At 28.4% G+C, this 26,067-nt stretch overlaps 2 protein-coding genes across 4 annotated transcripts in view; one reads left to right on the top strand and one right to left on the bottom strand.

Annotated features, from left to right (window-relative positions):
• Positions 1–10,716: 10,716 nt before the first annotated feature.
• The window catches only part of LOC148230056 (neurotrimin-like), a 521,584-nt gene continuing 506,233 nt past the window's right edge, over positions 10,717–26,067 (top strand). For both annotated transcript variants that reach the window (XM_088197575.1, XM_088197572.1), the window contains exon 1: positions 10,717–11,189. The gene's annotated coding sequence lies outside the window, so the exon portion shown is untranslated. The remainder of the gene's footprint in view (positions 11,190–26,067) is intronic.
• Positions 13,233–26,067, bottom strand: part of LOC148230057 (neurotrimin-like) — a 305,728-nt gene continuing 292,893 nt past the window's right edge. For both annotated transcript variants that reach the window (XM_088197578.1, XM_088197577.1), the window contains exons 6-8: positions 18,457–18,584; positions 14,572–14,740; positions 13,233–14,502 (exon numbers count right to left, since the gene is read on the bottom strand). In XM_088197578.1, coding sequence (XP_088053704.1) covers positions 14,399–14,502; positions 14,572–14,740; positions 18,457–18,584 — 401 coding nt within the window. In that variant the 3' untranslated portion in view covers positions 13,233–14,398. The remainder of the gene's footprint in view (positions 14,503–14,571; positions 14,741–18,456; positions 18,585–26,067) is intronic.

The raw sequence follows: 26,067 nt of genomic DNA, 5'->3' as shown, positions 1-26,067 counted from the left end.
CCCTAGCCGTACTCGTTTTCTTATACTTAATTTTCTTTAAATTTTCTCTATTTCTAGTATTATATTTATGTACATCTTTATTTCTTATTAAATACTTATTAAAATATTTTGGTAATATATTATTTTCTTACTTATATATAAATACTAAAACATTCATACTCAATATTTCTTGAACATTCAACCATTCTAATCTATCAATCATACTTTTACAATTAGTTAATCTATTTTTATTTAAAATTACTCTCATTGCCCTATTTTGTAATTTTTTTACAATAAATTATTTCACAGGATAGTCGTGAGATATGTACCAGATTTTTTAATAATTATGACGTTGCTGAAAATCTTAAGTTTCTTAATTCTTGCAGCTTGCGTTGCAACATTTTTGCAAGATGCGTAAAGTGAAGAAGAGTGTATGTTTGCGCTATTTGGTTTAGTACACTTCGATATATATATAATATTTTTAAGGTGGGTGAAAAGTCACGTGGTCTTCATGACTTATCGAAGATCGGGTTTAACTCTAAGAGATTCAGGGTCACTGTTGGAAGGACCAGATCGAATGGTCGAAGTGAAAGTGGCTGTTTCTCTTGGACTTCTAAGTAAGCTAAGTTTCGCTTGGTATGAGTATATCTGAAATTTCGTCAATTCCAAGTTGGACGCATAGTGATAGTTGAAGTGAAAGTCTGATAAAAAATCTTTGGTTTTTTGGAAAAACTTTGGAGGGACTTGTATACCATCGAGAAATATAAGAATTACAAAGTCTACTATTTCTGGATTATTTTACTAATACAGATTATTTGAGTCAAAACTAAAATATTTAAGTGTTTCACCACATAATATTTTTTTTATTATTCAGGCAACAATAATTACAATGACTTCAAATGTTAAAATTCATGAACGATGATTACCTGCTCGATGAAGATATCTGAGGTTTACCATATTGTGAAATAAAGTGGCCAATATCAATAGGAAAATAGCAATATGTAGGATTTGTTGAGAATCATATGTAATGTAGTAGTAGGATCACGTAACTAAAAAAGTCAGAAAGAAAATCTCTGAAAAAATACTGTTAACCAGATATTTTGCTTTATACAAAAGTGAATGATTGCCAATAAATCCAAGCAAAAAAGTTCATGCATTTAAGATATTTTTTTTATGTGATAGTAAAAGTTAGTATAATATGTAAAAAATAAATATTAAAAAAAAAATAAAGGTTTGTTATTTTCAAATAATAAAATAAATTTTATTCCATTGTAAAAAATATTCAAAATTAACCTAATAATTCTAATTGTTATTCTCGTTAGATAGCTTAGAGTACTTTCCTCAGTGTGAGTCGGCATTTAATAATTTCGGAACTTAGTTAATTGAACTATAGAAGATTTTGATTTCGATCAACACAAAACGTCTTAAATACCGCATAAAGACGCAAGGATGGTTACCGAAATTCAAGCATTGTTGGACATAATTAATTGGTGTCCGGTGGCCGCATCCTTTGAGTGTTGCATTAATCCCATCGCTCATCTTTACCGACCAACAATGGCAACCGATACGTGAGGGTATGGATGTGTGTGTGTGGGATGAAGATGGGACGGGTCACTTCCGGTTAGATTAGGCGGAGCCAGAGCTTCCGGTGCGAGGTCCTTCCGCTTCCTTCCTCGACCGACGCCCCAGGACGAGTTCCGGCCGGAGGATTTGCACCAGCCGCCTCCAAAACCGCCCACGTGGACTGGCGGTTGAGGCCAAATTTATTTTGTGTGTTGGGGAGAGCTGGTAAAGACGGACACTTTCGAATGTTTTCAAATCTAGATATTGGAGAAGTGAAACCAATTTAAATGCGGCAGCTATCGGGATTAAGTTACTTCAGAAAAAAGAACACGACTAAAAACATGGTTATGTTTTAAATTATGTAAACCATACCCTTCTCTAGATTCTTGATGTAAAAATAATTCCTTAAAAAATACAATCCATTTAATGTATTGTCTTTGGAAATGTATTTTTAAAATTATTATATTTGAGTTTTTATGCTAAGCTATTTGCGTTTACACAGTCAGTTCGAGAGCCATCCATTTAATCATTATTCATAATTGAGAAAAAAATGGCAAGTTTGCGTTTACGTCCCTTACTATTAGCACTAAAGCACACGATTCTCATGTTTATACTATATTTTTTATATTTATCAATCAATCAGAGTAATGATTAGCATATTTAACGTATGTTCGTATCGTGTGTTTTAGAGTTAATATTAGGAGCGTAAAAAAAAACTTGGCATCACTTTATCAATTATGAATAATGGGTAGCCCTCGAACTGACTGTGTTAACGCAAATTGAGTATAGCAAGTCAACATGGGATCAAATTTAATTGCCCAAAATATGGGTGTCAATTATATTAATAGCGATCCAACATCATTTTGCGTTACAAAATTTAAGCATTGTTTTAACAAAGTCATTTTTGTATCAACCATTAAAAAATTGTCATTTAAATAAACATGATATTAAAATCTTAAAAAAATAGGAATTGTGACAGACGTAAAAAACAACTTTTACGCGACCCTTTCAAATACGTAATTATAAATAATAATATAAAAATCCTATTACCGCTAAAAATATATTTGTAAGTGTAACTATAATTAATAAGTATTAAAATGCGCGGTTAATAAACTATTTATAATCAAAATATCTACCTAATTTGCGTACAAAACGTGCAGTCATTAGCTTATATACTTATTTACGAACGTTTTGTAAGATTTTGAGGCGTTCATCAGGAAGCAGAGATTAACAGTATAGTTAATTTAAATCAATAGCAATCACTTTCTCAATTATGTATAATGATGAAATGGGTAGCTCTTGAACTGACTGTGCTAACGCAAATTGAGTATAGCAAGTCAATATGGCAACACCCAAAATATGGGAGTCAAATTTATTACAAGAGATCCTACATAATTTTGCGTTAGATAATTTAAACATTATTTAAATTAAGGCGTTTTAAGCATCAATCATTAAGAAATTGTAATTTAAATAAATATGACAAAAGACTCTTAAAGAAGGAGAAGTTTTCACAGACTTTAAAATACGGAAAAAATATCATAAGATAGCTAAAGACAGCTCTCAAACTGACTGTGTTAATGCAAATATAGTAAAGTGATTTTTTTTTAAATATGAGATTTATTTATTAATTTGAAAAAACAATATTAAAAAATATTAAATAACAAGATTATAAATTAAAATTTTATGGTTAACAATTATATGTAATTTTTAACCTTAAAATTTTTAAGAAAACTAAAAATTTAATTTAACTGAACATAACCCAATATGATTAAAACAAAAATAATGACTTCTAAGTGCAAAACTTGAGCTGTTTATTTTTTTAAATATTTTATTTTAAGATGAATCCAAAAAAGATCAGTGATATAATATTATTGAAAATCGTGTTTAATCTTTCATTAGCAGCTAAATCGAATAATTTGTTTTGCAAAGTGATATTCAAATACGATTTTGATGCAATAAATGGATTTTAAATCCATTTAATTTCTGTTGATCATATTGCCATGGGAAGTAAAAATCGAAAAGATCGATGAAGTTGGTTAAATGTCTTTTAGTAAAAACGAGACAGCTTAACGCCCGTGGACTCGTGTACGAGTCTTAAAAGAACATTGTTTAGTGGCCGTGGACTTTGGCTTAAGTTCTGCATCATGCGTTTTATTTTATTAAAAAAAAATACTAGGATACTATTAAGTTTGCCTTTACACGATATTGAGAGATGGTAGTATACTATTTCTACATAATAATAGGAAAAGCGGAGAGTAATGATAATTTTTAAAGGGATGATTTTGAAATTATTTGGCTGCCGGCTATCGTTGAGTTAGCACGTAAGATTTGATTTAATTAATAGCTCTGTTAGTCTACTTTTGTTAATACTCGGAAGGTTTTTTTTACTCTATAGAAAAAAATGTCAAGGCCAGAAATCCATGAGACCAATTTGCGTTATTATATGCTATTTTTGTTCGATCAAGGAAAGAAAGCAAAAGAAGCCGCTCAGATCATCTGTGAAATTTATAAAGACGTATTGCATCTTCAAAAATGTCACAAGTGGTTTAGAAAATTTAAAAGTGGTGATAGGGGGTTGAAAAATGCCCCCGAATCGGGAAGATCTACAAAATTAGACGATGACGTGGTAAAATCAGCAGTGGAGGCGGATCCCCGAAAAACCATTAAAGAATTGTCAGAGTAGCTTGGCTGCCCTTGGACGACCGTTAAAGACCATCTCAAGCGCATTGGAAAAAAACACAGGCAAGGAATTTGGGTACCGCACGAACTTTCACAAACGACCATTGAGCAGTGAATTGCCGTCTAGGCACGAAACGGCATCATTTCTGAGAAGGTCGTTACAAGCGATGAAAAGTGGGTCCTATCCATCAATCCAAAGAAAAAAATCAATGGCTTTCTAAAAACAAAGTACCTATACCTACCCCTAAACCCTCATTGACCTCAAAAAAGGTCCTTTTTTGTGTGTGGTGGGACATGATTGGCGTCATCCATTACGAGTTATTAAAACCTGGTCAAACCTGGAGTTTTATCCCATTGTGTCGCAATGCAATGAGTCGTATTTTTGAGTCACGTGAGTTTTTTTATGAAATGTATGAACCATAATTATTTATATTATCCAAAGAATATTATTTTATGTTACACTCCTTCAACAGAAATAAATTTCAGAGTCAAAACTATTTAGCTAGGTAAACATTAGATCAATCCAATCAAAATAAATCGTAATATACGCGGTTGAAAGAACATTAATTAACAATGTTTTTTTACCTAAGATTCTGTATATTTTTGCAAAATTATAAAATAAAAACGTTTCGGTATATATATATAGATAAATTACACAACACAGAAATCAAAGAACTTTTGAAAAATAGTATCCATTAACTTATGAATATTTTTACCGAGTGTTTATTATTTTGATATTTCCTCATTTGGAAAACCAAAAGGATCCACAGATTAAGAAGATAAGGAAAAAAATCTACAATTCAAATAAATTATTATTGGCGTCATTAAGAAAAATATTTGAAACTAAAAATATTATTTCCCTTAAAAGAATTTCTAAGGAATTAAATTATAAACGAATAAATATGTTTTTTTCCTTCTTAATATTCTATGTAAATTAAAAGTGGTTGCCAAAGTTACAAACCAGTTTTTTATAATTTAATAATATCTATGCTTAAATGCTTTTATACATTTTTGTATAAACGATTTATAAAAACTATATATTTATAATATAATATAATTTGCACTCACCAAATTTTTCGCCATCCATTTTCTGCGTACAACTGTCACGAACACACTTATTTTTACAATTACACTTATACACTACACTATATCTTTATTTATATTTATTTTTATTATTTACACTTTTTTAACTATTTCAATATTTTTTTGATACGTATAAAAACACTCGTCAATATGAGGAGAAATTTCACAACATTGCACATGTATGATGTAACTTTCTTTATTCCATGTGCAGAATAAACACAACACTTTTCACATATTTCTCCCCACATTTTATTTTTATTCACTTATGATTTTTAAGCTTATCGGAAAGCCTTTATGGTGGATCGATATCACGGGCACGGCAATATGTGGTAGAAACCGGTGAAATGACGTCAGAATCGATAGATGCCACTAAATTTTGCATCCATTCTGTAGCCTTACGTAAAAAAGAACCTTTAAATAGAATTTCACGGTTACGATTCAGATTTTGATAGACACGGAACGAATTAAACAATGCGTACTGAAATAAATGAAAAAACTACATTTTTTGTTTATTCTATTGTTTTTCAAAATATTGTTTAAAATGCTAAATATTGTTCTGCGCGGTCAACACCTTTCATATATTTATTATAGTTAGTTATACATTGAGGCTTATATATTGTAAGGCAGGTCATTCTGTATTTTCCCGTGTCTATCATTTGGCTGTTATGAAAAGTATATATCATTCTAAAACTTATTTTATTATTTGTTTTTTAAATTTGTATGGACTTTAATTTTATATTTTTGAGGGATTCTGGCAGACCCATATTTTTCCGGATTGTTATACAAAGAGCTTCATCGTTTGACAGTACTTTGGTACATCATTGTCATTCGTATCTACAAAACCTAACTTGTATTCCTATTTTCGTATTGGTAATGTGTATGTTAAAACATAAAAAATATCTTCACCAAGACATAAAATTACAACTTGGTTATCAAAGGTATTGGATTATCCACGAGCTAACCCCACAAACGAGATTAGCCTTACGCTAACATTAATAAGCGAACGGTCTAAAAATTTGGCCAACCCATAGAAACCTGTGTACAAACTTGTTTGTTTTAACGGCGCCCGCAAAGTTATGACACCGAAAGTTGTTATATGTAATATACGGTCTCGCGAGTTGCAAGCTGCAACAGGCACGGCGAGACTTAGTCACTAAACTTTACGACGTACCGCAAGGAAAATATGATTGCAAAGTTTTAACACTTTTCCGGTTGCCACTGCAGCCTCCCACATTCAAAAAGTAGCTAGCTGCATTATGACAAGCTATGAAAAACTATGTAACATATTTAATTACTAGACGGTTCCCGCGAGAGCGGTAAACTGTAATTAATACGACGGTGTTAACAATGAAGAGGCGTGATGTGGTTTTAATTAGTGGATTATGGGTTAACACGCATTATTCATTATACGAAAAAAGTAAAACTTTTTAAATTTTACAGCTGTAAAACAATTATTTGTAGTTTATTGCAGACTAAATTTTACCATTACATACAATTATTTAATTTTAAATTAACTTTAAATTAAAAAATATTTTTTACTTTAATTATACTATCGATACTTTTTAACATCATTAACACTGCTTTATGATTTTCATACTATATTTTTTTAATATGTATTAGAATTATATATGATACATATTAAAGAAGGGTGTTAATTAAGATTTTCCGGTATTTTTATATATTTAATTTAATAGTATATTTTTAATCATAATTTCCATTTAAGACACTTTTCCTAACGAGAAACAAGCTGTTTAGACCCTCTTTAGAAGAACTTTTGCGAAGTACTGTCTATCTACGTATTTATCGTTCTTTTTGTTAGAGATAGAAAATGCTTACCCGTAGTGTTTTTTTTTCATTTCTCTGAATGAGTGGCAATCGCTAGACGCTAATCAATGGTAGTATTTTTTACCTCTGATATATTTTAGATCTGACCAAACGTACAAACTAGATGAGTGTTATAATGCTACTGCAAGACTCGTGTCTGCAGTTTTCTTAGTCGTTTCATCATTAAAGTTTGTCGTAGTAGCTTACTGAGCAGTTAAAGTATAAATAATAAAATAAGAATCTAAATAAATGTTTTCACTATTGATTTTTTAAATGGTAACCGTTAATCTTAAATTTTGTATTACTAAAGTCGATTTACCATTTAATATAAGCAAATTTCCTGTTATTTTTTAATATTTTTTTTCCATACTTTCATCATAAATTGACAGAAAATTTGCTAATACAAATGAGGAATAAAATCATGAACGAATAAATATGTTTTTTTTCCATTCCTAGTGTTTCCAGACTTTTAAATGGTTTAATTTTACCTTCTTAACGTTTGTTTTTTTTAACATTTAAAAGCAAAAGATTTTTGGAAATCTGAGCCCTAGCAAATATTGTACGAAATTTGAGCTTTTTATTGGCAATTTCTTATCTCAAACCATTAGTATATTTTATTTTATTTTTTCACAGTTGTTTTTTAAGCTTTTGTAAACCATTGCCTGCTAGACTTTTAAATTCGTTTTTAAGTGCAAATTTTGTGCAAAGTTAAAAATAAAGTGTTTCCAGACCTTTTAAGGGTTTGTTTTTTATTAATATTATTCAATAAAGTCATACACATTAAAATTTAACTGTTCTTCAGATACTATGCGTATCTGAAACTGTTTATTTTTAATTTGTTAAGATATATATAAAAGCTTTTGTAAATATTTTTATCGTTTGTTTTAACCTTTTCTATGTTAGTTTTTTCATATTTTATAAGCAAAAGTCTTAGATATAAAAAGTTTACTGTTGGTCAAATAGCCTGTGAATACAAAGCTTTTTATCCAAAATTTGTGAAAATATTTTAGAATACTTATGTACAATTTTTTAGTCAGTCTCTTTAAAAACTTTTCTAAACCATTAAAAGCAAAAGTTGTTTTTAGACTTTTCAGTATTTGATTTTAACTTTTCCATAATTATATTTTCAGCATTTATAAGCAAAAAAATATTGTGCATATGTAATGCAAATTTTTACCATATAATTGCTAATTTATTAGCACAAAATTTCGGACCATTGTTATATATTTTTTGTAATCGTTTTTGAAGCTTTTTAAATCAGGAAATACCAGATTTTAAAATTGTATCAAAATTAAAAAAAAATACTGCTAAATATTTTTATTGTTTTAAGACTTATTTAGTGTTTGTTTTAAACCTAATTACGTATGATATATCAAAAGAGTTGTGCAAATAATATGCTATTAATAATTTGTATTTTAATATATAGTAAATATCTCATGCTTGCACTACACTCTCTGGAAGTTGTCCGAACCAAAGTTCAACTGAAGTCGGCCGAGTTCGCCGACTTCTGAGTAGCAGCCACAGTGTTAAATTTTATATGCCGTGCGGACGGCAGCCGTGAATGACGTCCGCACGGCGGCTGCTGTCAAGTACAGCTGGCATATTTGCGCGCGATCGAAAAATGTGCCAAATAATCGCAATTTTTAAATTGTCATATTATTAAAATTACGCTACTGATAATTATAAAAATTTGTGTGAGCACTCACCAATACAATATCAGTAAAAACATTTCGGTCGTAAATATTCAATTTACGCAAAATCTTTGTCGGCTTTTGCAAAATACCATAAGGCATAAAAATCATACTTCAGAATACAAACACCACAGGTGTGACTATCCTAGAATTTGTCGCCATCGATTCTAAATATTAATTCGTTATGGTGTGACATTTATATTAACCGATCAAGGAAAATAAATAAGGATATTCAAAACGATTTTTTAACAAAATCTAGTACTACTAATTATTTAATTTTATATGAAAAAAAATATAATAACGATATCTGTTAGAAGAATTTATTATCAAAAATATAATTAATCCCTTTTGGTGCCTTAAAATATTCAAAGATGTCAGTAAAAGTCTGTTGAGGTCCCTTATGAGCATGTGGTATTGTAACTTGACCACGTGACCACGATGCAGTGCTTGTCATGCGTGTTGACCAAAGGACGCCTACGCGCATACTGAAATTGAACCGGATTACTCGTTCTATCTCAGTTTGCGAAAAACCATATCGTCACTTAAGACGCGAGAGGGCAAAAAATGAAGTATCTCAGAGCAGCTCCGACTTCGGTCCGTTTGTCGACAATAATCGGAAGCGCTCGAAGCTGGCCAAGTCGCTCAATTACCCTCCCTTTACCTCCCGTTCTCGGTAACCTCGGACAACTTCCGAGAGATTTTAGAGCGGGCAGAACCGAACTCGACCAAAGTAACCCACTATATTCTCTGTCTTTGGCCAACCATGGCCAACTTCCAGAAAGTGTACTGCAGGCATTAGACTACCGCTATATTTTTTACGTTATCACAGTCGCTTATCTACTCAAGCAAATTAGATAGTACTATATAGTAAATATTCTTAATTACTGCGTTAGTGGTCAGCATTGTTTCTTTCATATTTTGAAAAGGTTAGGAAACCCTGGTTGAAGACATAGATTTACTGCTTTAAGTGTGGTACGTTATATTTACTATAACTCAAAAATTTTTTTACAATAGTCATGAAAAAGTTTTTTTAGATGCTTTTGATTATTTTTAGTGGATCTCAACCAATTTTAGATTTTTAATCCTAAAAATAATTTTTTAAATTAACTAATAAATAAGTCTAACAATAAAGAGATCATGAAGTTAAGTTAGTAATAAATATTTGGAAAACTATTTCCAATTATTTATTCAAACCAAAATTCAATCACATGCCAACAGACTTCATTGGATTTGCATATACCAAACGCATCTCAAAAGCAATTTCCTTCAGTCGTTGAATCGACCAACTTTGCTACATTTGATACCTCGTACACATTATACATAACTACCACATAGTAAGTATATAGTACCTTTGCTTCGTTTCCAGACAAAGCAAATATTTGCCTTTCCACTCCATTTGTATTCGAACAACACACAAAATGACAAATAATTTACTATATAAGAAAGCAGTAGAGAAACTATTAGGATTTTCATTAATTCGAGTCTTATTATAGTTAAGTTTGTTAATTTTAGTTTGTAAATAAAAATAGGAAAAATATGTCAGCAATGGTTCAGTAAATTATTAGTACATTACATCGCATTGGTTTAAATTAAATTATCTATATTAAAATAAACATAAATAAATGTATTATTTTATTGTGCAAGGATCTAATCATCTTTGCAATAAACATATTTTTATAACACAAATTGTAACATTCATGGTTAATGGCCACAATTCAGACACATTTAGTCATGTTTAGATTTTTTTTAAATGGCAACAAATGATATATTTAACTTTGCGTTAAAAATGTAAGAGAGAATTAATTAATATTTATTCAAATATTTATTTAATGAAAAACAATTGAATAAACAAAAAATGTAGTTTTTTCCTTTATTTCAGTACGCATTGTTAATTCGTTCCGTGTCCATTAAAATTAAAATCGTAACAGTGAAATTCAATTTGAAGATTTTTTTACGTAAGGCTACAGAATGGATGCAAAATTTAGTGGCATCTATCGATTCTGACGTCATTTCAGCGATTTCTAACACATCTTGCCGTGCCCGTGATATCGATCCACCATAAAGGCTTTCCGATAAGCTTAAAAATCATAAGTGAATAAAAATAAAATGTGGGGAGAAATATTATATGTGAAAAGTGTTGTATTTATTCTGCACATGGAATAAAGAAAGTTACATCATACATGTGCAATGTTGTGAAGTTTCTCATCATATTGACGAGTGTTTTTATACGTATAAAAAAAATATTAAATTGTTAAAAAAGTGTAATAATAAAAATCAATATAAATAAAGATATAGTGTAGTGTATAAGTGTAATTGTGAAAAAGCGTGTTCGTGACAGTTGTACGCAGAAAATGGATGGCGAAAACTTTGGTGAGTGCAAATTATATTATATTATAAATGGATAGTTTTTTAAATCGTTTATACAAAAATGTATAAAAGCATTTAAGCATAGATATTATTATATTATAAAAAACTAGTTTGTAACTATTGCAACCACTTTTAATTTACATAGAATATTAGGAAGGAAAAAATATATTTATTCGTTTATAATTTAATTCCTTAGAAATTCTTTTAAGGGCAATAATATTTTTTGCTTAAAATATTTTTCAAATTGACGCCAATAATAATTTATCTGCATTGTAGCTTTTTTCCTTGTCTTCTTAATCTGTGGATTATTGTGGTTTTCCAAATGAGGAAATATCAAAATAATAAACACTAAAAATAATAAACACGGTAAAAATATTCGTAAATTATTGGATGCTATTTTTCAAAAGTTCTTTGATTTCTGTGTTATCTTATTTATCTATATATATATACCGAAACGTTTTTATTTTTTAATTTTGCAAAAATATACAGATCTTAGGTGAAAAAACTTTGTTAATTGATGTTCTTTCAACCGCGTATATTACGATTTATTTTGATTGTATTGATTTTACGTTTATCTAGCCAAACAGTTTTGACCTTGAAATGTATTTTTGTTGAAGGAGTGTAACATAAAATAATATTTTTTGGAAACATTAGCAATGAAAAAAACATATATATTCGTTCATGATTTTATACCTTAACTTAGCAAATTTTCTGCTCATAGATAGTTTTCTAGTATTAAATGTACTATAAAAAATATATAGCAAAAGTCTCGAATATCTTAACAAGTTAGTAATACAATGGTAACTATTTAAAAAAATCAATAGTGACAACATTTATTTTGATTCTTTTCATACGCCACTATTCTAAAGTGTCAGTTTTTTGATCGCATCCAGCTTATTTCTGAATGTAAAAATATTTGCGAAATTTTCCGAAAGATAATTATTAGGTTAATTTATAGAAATTAAACATGTCCGCCATATCTGAAAAATCTACTATTGATTTAACATATAACAACGGCTCTAATAGTTCCTGGTTTGGCTTCCTTAGAAACCTTTTTTCATTTCATTTCATTTTTTTTTCTGAATAGTCAGCGCACTTCTACGTGGGGAGATGTTGGTGTTGCAATTCAATACTCTAGTCATATCTCGATTGCGAATTTCGTTTATGATCTAAACGGCATTTTTTATCACTGCGAAAATTTTTGTTTCCAGCTATGTGCTCTTTATAGAACATATAGTGAGTGGATAACATTTTTGAATAAGCTTTATTTTTGCAACTATACCTGAGCAATATCCGGTGTTTTTGATGTCTAGGCGACTATTATTATTGTTTAGGAATTTTAAAAGATCTTGCTATTTATTTTTTTATGGCTTACACAATGACCAAAGAAATATTTTTTTAAGACCGGTTTAAAAATCGTTGTCAAAACGATGTGCAAGTGCACAGGTTTGAAATATTTTTTTGAAATTTGTAGCAAAACATTTTTAAATGTAAATATTTTTACGGACCACCAGTAGTTTGCGAACCTTTGGTTAAGAATAACTACGATTCACATAAACATTCCATATTTATCATATATTTTGTTCTGTATAAATACGATTTTTTCTTTCTTATATTTTAGATAAAATTTAATTCGAACAATAAATTAAATATATTTAACGAAGTACGTATTTTTTTTAAATATTAGCTTGTAATTTATAAAGTAACGGAAAACCACTTAATTATGTAAACAGAAAACCTCTCAGTGTAAATTAAATTTCATGTATTATTATTTCGTATAATTTTTTCTAATTGAAATTTATTATTATGATAAATATATTACAAAAACACATTTTAAATGCATATAAAAAGCAATTTAGATTAATTTTCTGTAAAGAAATTCTGAGAAATCCAATCTTGAATTTCTATTAAATAACGTTCTTAAAAAAGTAATCAAACAGTATTTAATTTTATTACACATAATAAAATAATTATATTGTCATTATTTTCTTTCTCTCTATGATTACTTTTATTTAGTAACATAATAATAAAAACATAATGAAGTTTCATTGTAATATTTATTTAAATTTAAATATTTACATACAAACAATATTAATTTATAGCTTATGTCATAAGTTATCACAGAGAATTGTGTTATTTAACAGTTTTTTTTATATTTCCACATCGACAAAGCACTATATAATCTTTTTCCAAGTGTGATTTTTTCTTTTAAATATACAAATAACACTCACAGTGGAAATGTATGAATAATCAATCATAACAATATATATTTTATATATTTATATACAGTTTAATTTCTCAGTATAAACGAAATAACATTTTTTTATATATATATATATGTCATATATATATTATTATATATTTTTTACTAATGAAAGGTACGGATTTTTATACTGTATGAAACTAAAACAATTCTTCATTACATAAAAGATATATTTTACGTAAATATTTATATGTAAATAAAATAGTAGTTTTGACAGTTTGAAAGTAACGCTTAATTTGCAAATGATACCTTAAGATTAAGAAATAGTATTAGGTATCAAAAATAAAAAATGAAGGATTGAATGATATATGAAAAAAATTATTTACAAATCTATCGTTATAACAATAATACTTATACACGAACAATAATAGAAAGCTTTACTCATCAACGATCTTTATAGTTATTATTTAAATATATTTACAATAATTTATTTTTTATAATTATATATGATACAATTTACACTAGAATTTATTCGGTTATAATTTATTTATTGAAATTATATACCCTTATACCGGCCATTCGAATAAACTATCCGTTAAACGATCTAACAGTTAATAAATAAAATAATAAACAATAAATTATAAGGGCTTTTTTCCATTTATTTTACAATAAAATTTGGCCATTGTTCCTTTCAAAATATTTAAAACAGATCCATCTCAGTCTTCTATCATTAATCGTCCAAATATGAAAGCTTTTCTAGAGGGTTGCTTATTTGTTTATTTTTTATTTTTTAATATATATTATATATAATATATACAATTAACCAACACATTCAAATAGCTCATTTTACTATGATATATAACTATGTGCAATAGAATTAACACGGTAATAAAATACATTGAAATATAATCTATTTACAATAATTTCGTTCGTCATTACGTATTGTTTTTTTAATGTTCCATCTATTTCATGGAATGGTTTAATGGGTGCTCCATCTTATATGTATTTGTCAAGATAGAAGGAATAGTAGAGATGTTATAATCAAGAAGCGATGAGCGTTCGATGAGAGCAAAAGCGGTTGGCCACCCCTTTGCATCGCAGCTGGATACTCTCCTGTTAATTAATTAATTTGTTAGTTAAATATTCAGTTGAACTTTAATTAGAATGTGGTGAAATGGTTACCGTTCAGAACGTGGACTAATATAGTCTTGGACTGGGCGTTGCTGGGGTTGCATTGGTATTGACCCGAGTCCGAGGGCCTCGCTTGTTGAATCAGCAAGAACGATGTTGTAGTTTCACCCTTCTCGGTGATAACGCTGACCCCACCCCTGGGTGATTCGTAGCTAATGATCTAGAAAGAAACATGATAAGTTACTTATTAGAAAAAAATATATATAGTGCTTGGGAAGTAGAAAATAGCGATTAATCAAATAGTGTAGTCAGCAATATATGTGTATTTTTATATAATAGAATTCTGTTTTTAGATATGAATGATTTTAGTATTAATAAAATGCTTTTGATTTATTTATTATTAATAAGTACAGATATCAAGGTGTGTTTGATCGACATTTTGTGGCTTCTTTTATAATTCTTTCAATATTTTCTATAGTTAATATACACAATATTTTATATATTAGTGTTTTTAAGCCGCTTCTGTATTGTAAATTATCATTTGTGAAAAATACTGTCCTTTGAGTTTTATAAATATTTTAAGAAAGCGCCCCCAAGTGCATGACTTGGAATATCTTGGATGGTTTTCTGCTAAGGTAATTTTATTGATAAAAATAAAGTTATAAAATCGATCAGGACATCCGTCTGCTTTCGCGAAATTTCAGGGATTAAGAGTTAAGTGTTTGATCGTATCTTATTATCGCAATTGTTACAAAAACTTACAAAACCTGATCAGCAATAACCCTAAAGCAATTAAAAAATTCATTCGCAATAAACGCGCTGCTTAGTGGTGAACTTGATGGAAAAACATTAGATGGTTCACAAAATATTGCTGACGGTTTTGTGTAATATTTCCGTTCTGTTTTTTAGGAATCTTTTTCGAATGTTGCTTAGTCACTTTATTTTTTTACTTGGTATTCTGTAGAATTAAGGAAACTAAGCACTCAGATATTAAATACGACTGAAAAGATGAGGAGTGAGAATTTTTTTTCTGGGCATGATTTGGTTCCTGATTTATTTTTAAAAGGTTGAAAAGTCTCGCTGCTCTTCTAAGACGTATTATTTTTATTCTGATTCCCAAGACGTCATTATTTACTGATCTTTACAAATACACAGAAGTCAGATATATCATAAAACAGATGATAAGTTGTGCATAAAACACTATAGAACAGTCGCAGTATTGTCAAAATAAGTTACTCAAAATAATTTTCAGCAAATTTTGTCTTTAAGTTTCGTCTTGCCTGCTCCACTGTTATCAACTTTCTGTCATTCACTAACTAGTGACAAAATAACTCGAATACAAGTAGATGTCATATATTAGGATTTTGAGAAGGCCTTTGACAATTTTTTTTATTGGTTATTAGTAAAAAAATGTTGGAACTTGGTTGCTCGGATGATTTAACAGTTCATAACCTATAATATTACTGTTACGATTTCAATGGTAATGTTTTTGCTAGAAAAGTTGTTACTAAAGATTTTATAATTAGTTTTAAGTTCTCGAGAAGATTCTCTCTTCGCGTAAACTACGTTTATACATAATTTTTTAAGATGCTCGGTTTGTTTTGAAGAACGTGTTTTACTTTGCCGACCCGTCAGTTATTCATGTCCTCTATGACTCTTTAGTTCGCATTATTCTCTAATAAGGATCTATAGTTTGCAATTCCTTTAAATCCTAATACTCTCTCTATTGATCGAAAAAAATAAAAAATAATATTGAGAAAATTTTAAGGGTACAGAAATTTAATTTTTTTTATTTTAAAAATATTTTATGTTCATGTCTAGATAAAAGTTGTTGTATGGATACCTATGTATATAATTACAGTTTTTTTTAAAGCATTATTTCTTAAGAATTTCTCGAGAAAAATGCAAAATATTTTTTTTTTCGTTTGAAAATAAATTTATTAAAATAAATATAAATTTATTTATAAGCGATTTTTACACCCGCTGCAATTTTTAAAACAAATATTGGTTGAAATCCACTAAAATCAAAGTTGCATTAAGAGCAGGTAGTGAGAAAAGGGACAAAGATTAACGCTCAACACTCATTAAATAATAATAATATAAATTTTATAACCGACTTTAGAAATTACCACTAACAAACATTGTTTTGACATTAACAAACATTGCTTAAATAGTCACCCTTCATTAGATTTTGTATAATTATAATATTATTTTATGGTAATTTGGTTTACGAGATTTTAGCGCAAATAGTTTCAGGCGTCGCTGTAGGGTTCTCTATAAAATTGTAATAGTATCTTTGTTTATTTCTATAAGGTAGATGTATTTATGTTTTAGAGACAAATAAATCTAATTTTACAGCTTCTTTTAAGTGTAGTAAATCGTAGGTACGGCAAAATACTTTTTTTTTATTTATTTAGTAAAAATTGACAATATTATTAACTTGATGTTATTTTTTTTAGCAAATAATAAAATACTTTTTTTTAAGATATAAAAATAATTTTTGTAGCTAAAAAACAATGTATTTTGCATATAACGAGAGTCTATAATAATTTAATTTATTAATATGGGTTATTGCATATTAAATAAGTGTTTAATTATAGATATTATATAAATATTAGAACTATATACTTCCCAGATAAATATTAAAAACACACTTAATATCTAATGTATTTAAATATTAGTCAAATTTAAGTGAAAACATAGGTAGACCTATGATTTAATTAATTATTTTGTTTGAGTGCGAGTGGGAGTATGAGTCTCAGAGAAATCTACTTTTAGGATAATTAAGATAGTATAATATGATACGTGTGTCATTTATTAAATTATGGTACAGGTGTGAGACATTACTCTAATTGGAAATTGAAAATCGATACGCTTTAGCTCACGTAAAAAGTTCTTGGTTAGAAACGATGAAATTTTCTAAGCCGTCGTCCGGAATGCTAATTAAGGAAAATGCGGAGCTCAATAAAATATTCATTTTCCGAATACCGCTGAATTGATTTTTTTTTTATCAGAATGTTGAATTTTTCAATGAAATATTAAATTAATAGATTTTATCAATAGATTGAACTGAATTTAAATAATGAACTGAAAAATTTAATGATGTTTTGTATACCCACCAAAAATAAATACTCTAATAGGTTCAACCGAATGAAAGCTTGTTTTTAATTTATATGCTTCAGTAAAAATGCAACTTTACTTATTTATTTAAAGTGATATTATTAAAACATAGTATGTGTAACTTGAAAAGTATATAGAACAATATTACACGTGAGTTAAAATAACGAAAGTATTTATCTGTAATAGCTATTATGTAAGATGATAATACAGCATTATTATATGTATGTATGTGTGAATGAATAGTTGGAATTTGAGAAAAATATACGTGACATTTTTATCAAAATTATACGCAATCATTATGGTTACACAAAGTTTCGTACAATGGTCGAGTTAGAAGATAAAATGCTCAAACAACAAAAGCTCGCCGAGCGCGAACCAGAAAGCTGAAATAAAATGAAAAGTGACGGAGGTGGGGGTTCGAAAAAGGAAAAAAAAGTCGAAGGAGAAAAACTGTTCAGCTTTCCTCAATTTATCTTTCTGCATTTAAATGAGACCGATCCATCAGACGGACCGGTCTCTCTCGCGCTCTCTTTTTGATGCTAATGGCACTTTTTTATGTAAAGATTTGTTTGAAAGTAATTAGAGATGGGCTGGGGAGAAAATAAATGAATAATTAAAAGAATGAGCAAATGTTATTTTTATGAAGGAAAGAGTGAATGAAACTTTTATTATATGATGTTTTTGATCAAGAATAAATTATATTAAGTTGTAAATTAATTAGATTTGATATTTATAACAGCATTTTTTACTAGGGGTGGCTATTTATAAGTGTATAGAATACCAGTTTATAAATAAACATTTCAAAATTACACTTACTGCATCGTTGTGGTTCCAAAAGATATATGCTGGAGGTTCTGGCGAGAATCGAACCACGCAAGTCAGATTTATGGTACTACCTCGATCTATGAATAGCTCTGGCCCACCTATTATATCTGTAGTTGGTTCTGAAACAAATAAAAAATATTTATGTTAGTTTTTGTATGCCCTTTATATTTTATATTCATAGATTTTAATATTACAGATTAATGAAATCTTAGAGTTGGGTTTTATTATTAAATTTATACACGGTTTAAAGTCGTTATAGAAACGCATTTTTGTCATCGTCTAGCTAAAAAACCTCGCCTCATGATAGCTATGAGGAAGAAGTGGCCTTAGGACTGGATTTTAGTGGTTTTTAAACTTTTAAAAATTCCAATTTTGTGATTATGGTATTTTTCTGACAAGTCCATATTCCAAATTTTCGTGGACAAATCATCGTTTGTTCGACGACGCCCAGGAAAGAAATTCTATTCGGACTGCCTTGTGGAGACGGTCAAACTCCCTGTCAGTATCATGGTATGTTCAGTCATCTCCTCCAAGGGGATGAGGCGCCTTCACATCGTGTGAGTACAGACAAGTATTGGAAAATCATTCCTGCCTCAAGTCGGAAAATGGTTCATTGGTGGCCAGGAGTATATGTTCATGCACGACTTTGCACCCTGTCATAAAACCAGGAGTGTCACTGCATTCCTGGCTGAAAAAAAGTGCAGATTTTGTCATGGTCAGGGAATTATCCTGACATGAACTTTATTGAGAGTTCACAAAAATATGTAATTACGGCAAATTTTCAATTTGATAATGTTTAAATAAAATTGAATAAAAAAATAAATGCAGATGAATAAAGAATATGGTTTTAAAATGTTTCTAATTACTTTTTTTATTATTAAATAATAGGTACTGTGCCTAAAATAATATATATATTTTTTTTATGAATATAGTAAAAGCAAAAAAAATCATAGGTATTTCTATTAATATGGAATCCCACTGTATGTATATTGTTATTTTTTAAAAATATATTTTCTATGGTAACTTTAAAAATACCAGTTTATATTTATATGGTTATATAATATATGGCAAAAGATTATAATACAATTTTTAAAATTAAAAATATGTGCTGCAAACATTTTTTTTAATTTAATTTTTTTTGTATACTTTCTTTTATGGTATATTCTGATTATTAATTAAACCAGAAAAATATTATAATTTAATTTTTGTACTATATTATTTTCTGAATTTCAAAGTTTTATTTTTTAGTGATTGCAGCTTTATTTTTACAATTTTATCTGATGAGAAAAATGACAGTATAACGTAAACATTATACACTAAGATACAAAAATCTGTAATATTATTTGCTATATTTAAATCAATTAACAGGTTTTATTTTTATTGTTCTATTTACAATTTTATCCAATAAGAAAAATTACAGCTTACACAAAAATTACATAATAAAAGATTTTAATTATCCCATACTTGCAATTTAATGGATTTACGTATCTGGATTTACCAAAAATTTCAAAATAATGATCATATACCAAACAAAAATTTAAAAATAGACATATTAGAGCAGCATATACTTCCACTACTATTTTAATTTAAGCATACTCTAATATTACACAATCTTTATTGAAAATATATTTAAAACAATGCAATACAATAGATTAACGTATATGAACTTAACAACAATTTCCAAATACCGATTTTATATTAAATACAAATTTAGATTCACAGACATTTAATAGCATCATATACTTCCACTAGCACATATCAGTTAAATTATACTTTTGCTTGTAGTAATTAGTTCACATAATGATTAGATGTTCGAGTAAATGTTTTTCTTCAATGGCTTAAAATCAAACTCAAGTATTACTGTCCTGACTAACATTATAGCATTTAATATCTAGTATATGGTCTCAATTTTCGAATCTCGTTTTACAAGCTTCTGTAATTTATTAATCAACGTTTGCAATCTCTCTCGACTATCAATGAAATGAGTGTCGTTTGATCAGCGTATCGCGTGTTATTAAGTGAGATTTGATAAAGTTTATTTTCGTCCCTTTGTTTGTATTTATATTCAGCAACGCTTACCAATAACATTTTTGGAATAAATATAGGAGATAAAATACAACATTGTCGCACTCTTCACTGTAATAAATTAAACTAATTGCTGTTAGTAAAAATTCATTCTTTCGTTTCTCACGTTTATTATTTCTTAATTTATTTTAAATCAAAGGCTTCATACAAGTCAATACAAAAAAGTTAACAACATATATTATTATTAAAACAGTTTTATTCAAAGGAGTTTTCCTCGAACAAACTCGTTAAATTTATCTTTCGAATAAGTACATTGTTATTTGTGGTATTGTTACAAACGTCGATCTTTTTCATTGATTGCATTTGACAGCAATTTAACCTCAAATCATATTTCTTGGCTTTTTAATTTTGATTTTATAATAAAGTTTTCCTTGAAACTCATCGCCCGTTTAATCCGGCAATGAAGACACCCAATAGACAAAACATATTAACCTAATTGTTCCAGACACCGCACGATAAGGCATTCAAAGTGTTCTCGATTGGAGATAACTATCCGGGGCGTTGTCCAGAATTGGACACCATCACGAAACAGAAACGCCAGACATTAATAACGCTTTTTTGTTCATAGTTTAAATACCGTAATGCCGTGACTGAATGATCACGTGACTGCTTCCCGAGGAGCAGGAAATCGTTTTGTGTCGTTTTTCATCACGAAAGGAAGCCATTACGTAACCGGGAAAACCACGGAAAAGCTCTCTGAGAAGAGAAGAAATAAGTCTGAGAAAACGAAATAAAAGAGACAACAAAACGATCGGAGAAGCTAATTTTAATTCGTGATAGTAGGATATTGTTTTAATTAGATTTAAAATATGTATTAAGCGTTTTAAATTCGAAAAAATGTATTTTAATGTCACCCACAATGAAGCGCTTAACTATATATATACATATATACATAAATTATAATATAAACATATATCTCGTAGTATTTGTGAATTTATAGATTCTATAGAAACTCAACTTTAATGAAATTAAAATCTTATTCTCTCAGTGATAAAGTCATAGTTTTACCAATTTCTGTGTTATTGTCAAGTTGTTTTGCCAATTCTTTTTATTTTATTACAAAAAATATGTAATAAACCTATAGTAGGAGCAAGTGATTTTAATTTTGAAAAAAAACTCTTATTAATGAAGTTAAATTAAAATATATACTTTTGAGATGCATTTTCATAAGTGTTTATTAAACAGCTACCATAGCATTAGACCATAAAAAACTCTGAGCAAACAGTTTATTGTTAAAACATTATTGCTTTTTTTTTAATGAAACAATATTTTAGTTCCCATCTAAATATTTTTTCCCGTCACATCTACCATATTATACTGATGCTGCATCAAAGTTCTACTACTTTAAAATTTAACGCTAGTACCAGTAGTTATATTATTATTGAAATTTGTTATTCAGACTTCAATAATAAATCGTATTAAATTTCAGAACATAATTTCATTCAGACCTTCATATGCCATCGCTAAAACTTTATTAAAATATTAAATTTTAATTTAATTTTCGCCCACGCCTCTGCGAATTATCCATCACAATCCCAATAATTTCGTTTTATTTACGGACGTTTACGGCGATACAGCGGCGCCAGTAAAATTTTTACTGCCACATCCGCAATTCCAGGAAATCGCTTTTAGCGCTAAATCCTCCCGAGGTAACCACACAGGTACCCGTACGATGTAACATACACACCCATATTCCGAAATCACACACATGATATATGGATCTAAATATTTCACGCGAGAAAAATGTACAATCTCAATTATTAATGTTCGCCCGTGTTCTTCGTTTCTAATATATCATGTAGCGTAATTTTATAGGTCTAGAGGCGCAGCAGATGAATATTTAAAATAACAGCCTATGAATGTTACATGTGAATGTAATACTATATGTATGTATACAGAGAGGGATGTAGTATATAACTACAACTCCCAAAAGCGTGTGCTGAAATTTTAGATATTCCATTGAAACGAATTATATATTTTTGTACCAATATTTTTTAGCAAATATTAAAAAATATTATTCACACAACAATTGTGCGGGTTTTTAATTGATTTACTAAATAATTGGGATATTTGTGAATCGTTGATGCTGTATGAAAACAGCTTTTTTCGTTGACATACTAATTTTACTAATAATAAAATACTATATCTCGTGAATTTTCATTCTTTGTAAATTTATCACAATTTACATATATTTTGTATACCTAATTCTTAATATATTCATTACTTGATTTTATCTAAGTATTTTTGCGCTCTTATGACGTTTGACGCACGCTATTTTGTTACAGCGCTACTTTGGTAAGCGATTTTATGATGCAGCGCTTTTGACGCACGCCCATTTGTCCGCGCTCATTTGTGACGTTGCCAGAAAACATAACACGTGCAAACGATTGTTCGTAATTGTTTCTAACGGCCAATATAAATTTATTTCAAAAAATGTGCCGAATGGCCACTCTTTTGTAATTGGCCATCCCATCGTAAGGGGCAAAAACAAAGTTTCTTATTAAGAGGACCATGGGTAACTGCGTGGCCTAGGATAAAGTGAAGTAGAGAATAATTTTGAATGAAGTCAAAGCTCTATTGTGAAACTGCCATTAAGTAAAGTAAACTCTGAATGATTTGTTTTAAATCATCTATTCCCAATATATATTACCAACTCACGATTTTTGTAATATGTTTTTTGCAAGAGGTTACTCTGCCCATATAAATGGTATTTAGCAAAACATGTAATATATGAAAAAACGATAGTTCAATTCTAAATTGAGTTATCTACTCTTTTTTCAAATTTACTGTTGTACAGTTTAATTTAAATAATTTCATTTAAATGCTAATATTGGATGTTTAACCTTTTCGTGCGTATAATGAAACAGAATTTTTTATACGTGTTTTTTATTGTATCTATTTTCTCATTTGTGAAAAATGTAAATTAATATATTTATATGAGAATTTGCATTTTATTTGCTAACAAATTGGCGCGTGGGACCATTCTTAAATAAGCTACAGCTATATTTGTTGACGTGACATTTATATTTATGGAAATTTAAATTAATTTATATCTGATTATTTACTTTATAAACATATAAGCCTAATAAAATATTTTTTAATTCAAATTTAATGTATTAGATATAATAAAATCATATTTTTTACACAGACATTTACATGTAATGACCAGAAATTCAAATTGATTGATATCTTTAAATGCATCAATAATAGTTATTCTGTGCCATTGTCAACACAAAAATATATTATTGCATATATGTGTTATTCAGAACAAAAAGATTAGTGTTGTCAAATCTTCACAAAATGATTAAATAAGTGCTTCTATTGAGAAGAGCAAGCGCAAAGAAACTTCTATTTCGAGTAAACGTATATTAGCGCATAAATATCAGACACTTCCATTCGGAATTCGCATCCGACAAGTACATTCACCAAGAACTTTCAATAATTACTTCCAACTTAGAACAAATGAGAGTTCATAAAAACTATGCTAAGCAGCAACTGATACTAAACGCAGGGGTTCATACTTCACTTTTTGACTCAAAATGACACCGTCATGATGCCGCAATCACCCTATTTGTGGCACATTTCTGTTTTTGCATCCAAAGAAAACATTGAAAATTCAAGGTTTTACCACTATATTTATTTTATTTTATTTTATTTTATTAATTTATTTAGCTTAATAGCTAATCTTTACATCTAACAAATTTAGTAAACATATATAAAAATATATAAAAAATACATAACAGAAATAAAAAATAAAAATATACAATAATAAAGACCTAATATTATAATTTATTTCTATATGTACGAAGGTGTTTTTTTATTCCATTTATGAAACCCGTTATATTTTTGCTGTTTCGGATTTCTCTTGGAAGACTATTATATAAATCTAAGCCTCCGTACATAATTCCCCTAGCCGTACTCGTTTTTTTATACTTAATTATCTTTAAATTTTCTCTATTTCTAGTATTATATTTATGTACATCTTTATTTCTTATTAAATACTTCTTAAAATATTCTGGTAACATATTATTTTCTAACTTATATATAAATACTAAAACATTCATACTCGATATTTCTTGAACATTCAACCATTCTAATCTATCAATCATACTTTTACAATTAGTTAATCTATTTTTATTTAAGATTACTCTCATTGCCCTATTTTGTAATTTTTGCAACATTTGTTTATCTAATTTATTTAACATATTTAATAGTGTTGCACAATAATTAAAATGGGGCAATATTATACTATTGTAAATTATTTTTTTTGTATTTATACTTAATATATAATAATAATATAATAATATATAAATAGAAAATCGCTGCGTTGAAAATGAATTATCAAATATTTTTACAAAAGTTTAGCGAATTGTAAGAAACTGTTCATTTAAATATAAATCCATACTTTTTAATAAAAAAATAATTACACTTTATCCATAAAAAAATAATGTTTTCACAGCTTCGGCATCTGTTGTGGCTATGAATTTGAAATTATCGTAGATCACTTAATTTTCAACTTAACAATCATATTTATAGATATTTTAGCACTTAAAAATTCGTTTGACTTTTTTAGGGTCATAGCACTTTTAGCAAAGATAATTTTACACTTCATTTTAATTTTTATAGTAAAAAATTAGTACGTGGAACTGAAAAAGTCTTGAAACATTATATAATAGAGAGGATAAAAGATTATATAATGTTCCTTTTACAAGCTGTAGAAAAGTCGGGCGAGCGAGCAAAGATAAAGTGAATGATCTATGAGTTTAAGTTCATAGTTAAAAGTGAACGTATTTTATGTAACATTTTATTTAAAAATTATTGCTTTAAAACAAATTTACACTACCTTATACACACATATATATAACGCAATGTCCTAAGATAATGGCTTTAAATGAGATTAGACATCAATGTTTTGTGAATATGTACATATGTATGGTGTGTGCTTAATGAGCTTAAGTTTAATATACACAACACTATTATCTACAAATGTGTGGTAAATGACTTTCTAGATTAGTAACATAATGAAATATAATTAGTTACATGTATGGAAATTACGATAGATATTCTCTTTCATGAGTTTAGTTAAGTCAAATGCATTGTATTATTGTTTAGATATGCAGCTTAATTAAAGTTGAGTTTTTTTAATTCAATTTTGTAACGAAGCAGAAAAAAATAATAACTTTCTTGCTGGTAATTATATTAAACTAGGAATTATAAAACATATATTTTTAATTTACTAGGTTAAATGCGTTTGGGGGCAAAAATGTAACGCGCCAAAACATAATTTAATATACACACGCACAGTATACAATATACACTAACCGTATAATAAAATATATACGCCCCAGCGAATAGTACGAGTTGGACCCTGAATTATTCACTAAATCATGCCGAAGGAGCAACTCGCCATAAATAAAAGAGTCCCGCAAAGTGAACCGAGTGCTTTCACTTACCTTCTCTCTCTTTCTCTTTTTCTGTTCTATCCGTGTTTTTTTTGTCTTGTTAAAACAAAAAAAA

The sequence above is a fragment of the Plectrocnemia conspersa genome, unplaced genomic scaffold (assembly GCF_051122295.1).
Source record: "Plectrocnemia conspersa isolate PC_06_02 unplaced genomic scaffold, ASM5112229v1 ptg000011l, whole genome shotgun sequence".
Lineage (NCBI taxonomy): Eukaryota > Metazoa > Arthropoda > Insecta > Trichoptera > Polycentropodidae > Plectrocnemia > Plectrocnemia conspersa.
This window is presented reverse-complemented; position numbering and strand designations above follow the sequence as displayed.